The 6,671-nt window shown below is 40.2% G+C and overlaps 1 protein-coding gene across 1 annotated transcript; it reads right to left on the bottom strand.

The window, feature by feature from the left end:
• Positions 1–3,261: 3,261 nt before the first annotated feature.
• On the bottom strand, positions 3,262–4,384 carry LOC141611074 (GEM-like protein 4). The gene is made up of 3 exons (XM_074429482.1): positions 4,030–4,384; positions 3,667–3,917; positions 3,262–3,573 (listed from the first exon to the last, which is right to left on the bottom strand). Exons 1-3 carry the CDS (start codon positions 4,211–4,213, stop codon positions 3,391–3,393), a joined length of 618 nt encoding a protein of 205 aa, XP_074285583.1. The 5' UTR covers positions 4,214–4,384; the 3' UTR covers positions 3,262–3,390.
• Positions 4,385–6,671: the final 2,287 nt, after the last annotated feature.

A 6,671-nucleotide genomic window follows, 5' to 3' on the forward strand; every position in this document is an offset into this window, starting at 1 on the left:
ATGTTTTCATCTTAGGGCAGAATCCTGAAATATATTTTGTGCAATAGATCATTATTTCAATGATTTGAGATTTTGATGTACAGGAACCGGATCCAGGGATTTATGGTATTAGCATTTACTTCGGGTCATTTTAGGGTACCCTGTGCATTTGGTGCTACTTTTTATATTCTCCCTGCGGAAATTGAGTCATACAGATAAAACAGAAAAAAAAAAATGGTTCAGAATTCAGACATAAATGATTTTGCATTGCTGGGAGTTAAGACAGGAATATACATTTACACGCTGTTTTGCGTTCCTCGTTTTAGCATCTGTGCAACACAAACTCAGGTCTTGAAGACGCGTTAAATTCATTTTATTCGAACATAAATCAGCATCAAGTAGCAATGCAAGAACAATAAGTTTCAGTACATACAAGTTCAGGCACTTAACCTACTGCTAGTTATTCTCAAGAGCAATATCAGTTACAAGGTGCTGACTTGCTTCTTCAAGTGACAAGATTTCTTGCATAAGCTTCGTCAGCTTCGCCACATTTTGGAATCTTTTCTTTGTATCCGGAAGCGCCCATCATTTTTTCAAGGGCCTCTTTATGTTTTCAAAGCGTCTTGCTTGTGACGGGTACATTTCGTCACAAGCTGAAGACGGGGTAAAATGTGATCCATTTAAGACGAAAATGTAACCATTTAACCTAAAAAGTTACCAGAACAATTTCCTAAGCTATAATAATTTGTCATTAAAATGGTCACATTTTGTCATTAAAATGGCGACATTTAGCCCGTCTTCAGCTTGTGACGAAAAGTGTCCATCTTCAATGAAAATTTGCCTTGTGTTTTTTTGTTTCTTCCATCTTCTTCTTTCCATCTTCAAAATCTCCTTTTCATGAAATCGAAAGATTTCTGCAACACCTTCAATTCGACAAAGGGATAAAGCTTGTCTCCTTTCATTCCTTTCTTTGGGAGGCAATAATGACTTGATAGAAGGATACTCGCTAATCACGATTGATTCTTTTCTTACAGTATCTTTTGCCAGGGGAAGTCTCTGCCACAACTCTTCTGTGATAAACGGCATGAATGGATGCAGGAGATCAAGCCCAGTATCAAGACACACTCACAGAGTCACAGTGTTGCCCGAGCAGAATCTCTAGCAGATTCAAGTGACTCATCATTTCTCGAAAAATAAGGTTTAATTACTTCAATAAAAACATCACAATGTTGGAATTGCCACCAAAAGTACACTGAACTGGCTGCATCAGAGAACTCATATGACTCCAGAGACAATACAGTTTTGCCGACAGCTTTGTAATGCGAGACAATCAGAACTGTAGACAGAAGCGGCATTCTGTAATGCGAGACAATCAGAACTGTAGACAGAAGCAGTTCATAAGGATCCGCACCTCTGAAAATACTTATTCCGTTACATTCTGATACACCATTGTACTGGAAATTAGCAGTATTCATTAGACGCCTTCTCTCTAAACTTCCCTCTCTCTAAAAAAACACAAAACCTAATCCTTACCTTGCGCCGCCGCCTCCCCTAACCACATACTTCCCCTCGTTCTCCCCCTACCTTTTCGCCGGAGATAGGCTCGTCCCTTGGCCTATCTCCGGCGATCGATCATGCTTCAATTCTCTCTCCGCCCGTTTTGATTGCTTTCTCTCCGATCCTGCTGATGGTTCTTGGTATGGTTCTGATGGTCCTCTGGCTGCGACGGTATGGTGTCGGCCGTTCTCTCGTTCCCTTGTCCTGTCGTCGAAGCCTTGCATGCTTCCCCTTCCCCCCTTCCCCTTGTAAGTTCCGGTGGTCTGTGTCGGTCTTGTTGGGTTGGGTCTTTCACTGACGTTCCCGTCCCCCGTCCCCTTGTCCCGTCGCCGTCGTCCTTTGTTTCCAACCCAGGGTGATCCCCCCATTCCCCCAGCTCTGGATTGGTTTTCTTGTTTGTCTGTCTGTCTGGTTTGATGGGTATAGCTCATCCGTTGTGATTTGGGTCTGTTTTGGTGATCCCCCCATTCCCCCCACCATTCGGTCCCATGTCCTTTTCCTTATGTTCTGCCGGTCTTGTTTTCTTTGGTCTGTTTGGCTTGTTAGGTGGTGGTCCTGGGAGGAGTCGTTGGGTGAATCGGGTTTCGTTGTAGTGTCTTGTTTGGGTTTTCTGTGTCGTCTTATGGGTTGGGTTGGTGTTTCCTGCATGCAAGCCGACGGTCCTAGGGGGTATCGTTTGTTGGTCGGGTGTCTTTGTGTCCTCCTTGGGTGTGGCCTTTGTTGGGCCGGCTGGTCCATTTATGGACTTTTTTGTGTGACCGTCCTGTTCTGTTGTTGGAGGGAGTTTGCGGCAGCTTGGGCTTTCCTTTTGTTGATTTGAGGCGTGATGGGTAGGTTGGAGTTGGGTCGGATGTGGTGGTTCCTGCTTCTTGATAATGGTTCACTTTTCTTGGTGCTGTTTGTTTCCTCAGTTTATTTCAATAATTATCTCCCTTTGGTTATGGGTGTCCTGTCCCGTAATCAGTGAGGTGTGGGTTGGTTCTGGTCGTCTTCTGGCTTCCTTTGACTGGGTTTTGGTTAATAGACTGCCTTTGTCCCTTCTTCATTGCATGGTGGATTTCTTAAGGTGTTGGTCCTTTGGTCGAAGGGTTCAATCGCTTAGGTGTAGGAGTTTTATCTCCGCTGATGGCGGACTTCGTCGTCTCGCTCATCTCTTTTTATGTCTTCGTTCTTTTCGCAAGAGCGGAAGTACACCTAGTCATTGTCACTCGGCGGCTCGGTGGCGTCGATGCCTTCTGAAAGTCAAGAATGCCTTTGAAGCTGGTTCGGTTGTTCGTGGCCAATCCTCCGCCATTTTCCAGCCTATCATCGCGGATTTAGATTTTCTTAATGTTGTTGTTTTAGATTTAAATAATTTTCACGTTTCTCTTAGGTATGGCTTTGTAGTGCTAGATTTAGCTATCGGGTTTCTGGTACTACCTTGCCTGTAAAACTTTGTAAGTTATTCACCTGCCGTTGTCAAAAAAAAAAATTGTACTGGAATTAATTACAGATGTATACATCTTAGAACCGAATCCTGAACTTAGATATTGAGCATTTGTTAATTTTTCAATGATTTAATATTTTTATGGACAGGAACTGTAACCAAGGATTTAAGGTATTACGAGTAACTTTTAAGTCGAGTCGTTTAAGGGTTAAGGGTACCCTGTACATTCAGGTGCTACCCTGTAAGTTCTCCCTGCTGTATTGTAATTATTCAGATAAAAGATAAAAAAGGGTTCAGAATTCAGACAGAAGTGCTTTTGCATTGCTGTATTGAATTATTCAGATAAAAGATATACATTTACAGGGCTATACAAGATTTACAAATCTACAAAGTAAAATAAAAAATCATAGCTAAACTCTAAGTTGACATCAGCAAATCATAGTTTGTGAGAGAGCTTGCTGTAAGCATTTGAAGATTTTCTTGTTACTCAGGAGTCCTGTAAACCAAAAGTCAAAACCGTCTGTCGTCACGACTTGCAGATACTTATGTGAACTCTTCTTAATGTTCTCACTTTGATTTGAATTTTTGATCTTCCCATGTGGGATCACTATCTGCAGAATTAGAAACATCATGTTAAGCAAGTTGAATTTATAAGATTTGTAAACACGGAAAACGAATGTAATACTACAGTGTATGGTAATTACCTTGTAGTGGAATCGGAGAGATCCACCTCCATCAGGAGAAGAGACTTTCGCAACAGGCCGGTCACTGCAGAATGCGAGTTTGTGTGTTGAGACGAAAAGACGGCCGGGAATTGGCCCAGCTGTTGTGTACAAGCTGCATTGACATGCTCTCAACAGCTGTTCTCCTTCTCTTATACTAAAGATCCTCCTGAACACCTTGTCGATTCCTCCTGCTTGCAATATCTTCGCTCCTAACCCGAGTTTTCCCTTCACTGTATCATTCATCAGTTTACCTTTATGTTATTAACACCAATACAAAGGAAAAACATGTTCACAGAATGCATGTAAAAAAAGGGAAGAAATGTAAGTTTGTATGTAACATACCAAGCTTATTCACTGTGCTTAGTACTGACTCGACTTTTCGATGTTTTAATGTCAAAGATCCGGTCATATGAGATGATGGTCCAGGTAACAGTTTCAAACTAGGATTACTTTCTCTTGAAAATCCATTTCTAAGTACATGATCTCTAAGCATACTCCTCGACTTAAATGCATCCGAAACATTCATTTTCGCCTTGCTAGTCGTGCTTCGTTACTTTTACTTGTTGAATCTTGCCTAAGGAATTCTCTTGAGAACAATGGTAGTATGTATATATAAGAAGCAGAAAGTTGGAGAATTACTTGTTGGTGAACTTTAAGCCTTTTAAATGCATGTGTATTAGTCACTCATAGATCAGCTGATTCATACATGACCCATCAGAAAAAAAGAAAGGCCAATAGTCAAAAGATTTTCTAAAAAAAAAAAAATAAGCTGATTTGCTTTCAATAAAGTATTTCTTTAGAAAACTAAAGAAATCTAGAAATGCGTAAAACTAGAGTTCAGATTCTCTGTCCCATTTTCGTGTCTCATTACCTCTTCTTATGACACATCACTCCAAACATTAAAAAAAAAAAAAAAAAAAAAAAAAAAAAAAAAAAAAAAAAACCTTAAAAGTAATTCATTTTGAGTGGATGGTGTTGCGGAGCCAGGATTTTAGACCAGCGGGGGCGAAAAATTTCAGCGTGGGCGAAGTGATTATTACTATAAGGCAACCTCGGAAAAATCCGAAAATTTTAACTAAAAAATTTGAAATTTTTCAATGCTAGCGGGGTCAATAGGAAAAGGTGATGCGGCACGAAAATGGGACAGATGATCTGCTATCGTAGAATTATTTTCCTTAATGAAAGAATAGCTTTAAACAGGATGAGATACAGTGGGGTAAGTTAATGCATATTCAAATGTAATAAAGAAGGCTTCTGAGTTGGCAATGCAACTTTGTGATGCTATCCCATGTAATCTGCACTATCACACCGAAAGAGGTTTTCAAAAGGAGACTTATTACCTACTAACCTTATCTACAGTCTACTTGCATTCTACCAGTTGATGAAGGAACTGTATATTTTATTTGCCACAAAAAAAAAACAATATACTGTAACTAAGAAATGTTGATGCTGGTGATATAGTGTATGCTAGATCGTCTCCTCTCTTTTTTTTCAGCGAGTCTAAGTGTCTAACCTTATAAAATACTTGTGTGCATGGCTTGCTACTTGCGGTGCTGTACTGGTGTTCGTGTCACCACATAGTTCCGGGATATACTTTGCAACCTCCTTTTCCATATTTGTCCAATCCTACAAGAAACAACCTGCATCCGCAAATTGCCCATCAGAAGCAGTACAAAAGTAAGCGCCCAAGACAATATTGCACAATAGGTCACCTAACAACTCATATGCATGATCGCGACTAACAGACCAGATTAATCCGACAGCAAAACACAAATATGACGCGCTTACTGATACCTATGAGACATGCTTATCCAGGTCTATGCGCTTACTGTTACCTATGAGTCATGATTATCCAGGTCTATACTAAATTTGAAGCCGTCAAGAGCCCACTCTTGAAAATGGCATGGTCTCATATATAAAGACGCTATTGGATCTCCAGGATATGGAGGATGCTTAACCTTTCAAACGGGTTCTTTTCTAGAGGACCGTCTTCACTTTAAAAAAAAAAAATCTAACAAAACCTCATGAATACTTTTTATTCATTAATCCAGTAGAGATAAACTATCAACTAAATGCCGTAATTGCCAGTAACTCACAAGGTCAGGCATTGTTGTATCTTAGCGAATCAGGGTAGCCTGCAGGTGAGCAGAAACGCTGTGGAACTATAACATGTATGTTATGTGCTCTAGCTATGGCCATGAAGTGTTGAATTTTTTTAGAACACGCTTTTTAATCTCGGCTTCAGAGGTGGTTCGAAGGTCATTTCCATCAAGACAGCGCTACTTCCCTCTCCCGTTTCAAAAATAAAACCATCAGCATACCAATTCCCAACAAAACATCACATTATACTTTCCTTGTACCTGGCCAGTACACTACTGCAACACCGTAAGCATCTTTTCCCGGTACAAACTATAATCATCCCAGCAGCAACAGTCCTGAATATCTGGTTTTATCAGGTTGAAGTCACCATCTCATCTTTCTTTACAAAACAAGTCTTAAATTTGAACCAGAATCTGATTGGGTTCTCAGAACAGAACTGCAAGACTTAATGAACTCCACAAAAATACTCATTGGGCATTGGGTAAAAGGGTAAGCCGCCTCCTTTCAGCCTACGAAATCATTATAGCATTGCCTTAACGAAAATGCAAACTAGGTGAAGCAGCTAATAATGGAAAACATGCACAAAACCACGACGTACAGGAGAATAATTCCATCAGAAGACACAAATTTACATCACAGCATTATACTCTAATTCACTAACTAATGAGACAGTTTTTACCTAACTTTTGGCCTTGGAAAATAAAAATGGCAAACATCGTCGATAATGCCATATCTGATCCATATAATATACTGTAACCTTCTTGAGTCAGCCCACTACCCTAAACAGTTCAGGTTCTAGTGGAAACTGAATAATCTTCCATGTTTTCAACATGACGAATGCATCACCGGTGAATAGTTCATGCAGTTGCCATCTAAAACTCTAA

This window comes from Silene latifolia, chromosome 11, assembly GCF_048544455.1.
Source record: "Silene latifolia isolate original U9 population chromosome 11, ASM4854445v1, whole genome shotgun sequence".
In the NCBI taxonomy this organism is placed as follows: Eukaryota; Viridiplantae; Streptophyta; class Magnoliopsida; order Caryophyllales; family Caryophyllaceae; genus Silene; species Silene latifolia.

Coding starts and splice junctions, on each gene's coding strand:
- LOC141611074 (XM_074429482.1), bottom strand. CDS start 4,213: ATGAATGTTTCGGATGCATTTAAGTCGAGGAGTATGCTTAGAGATCAT. Junction 3,918..4,029: donor AAGCACAGTGAATAAGCTTG/GTATGTTACATA, acceptor TGAATGATACAG/TGAAGGGAAAACTCGGGTTA. Junction 3,574..3,666: donor CTCTCCGATTCCACTACAAG/GTAATTACCATA, acceptor CTAATTCTGCAG/ATAGTGATCCCACATGGGAA.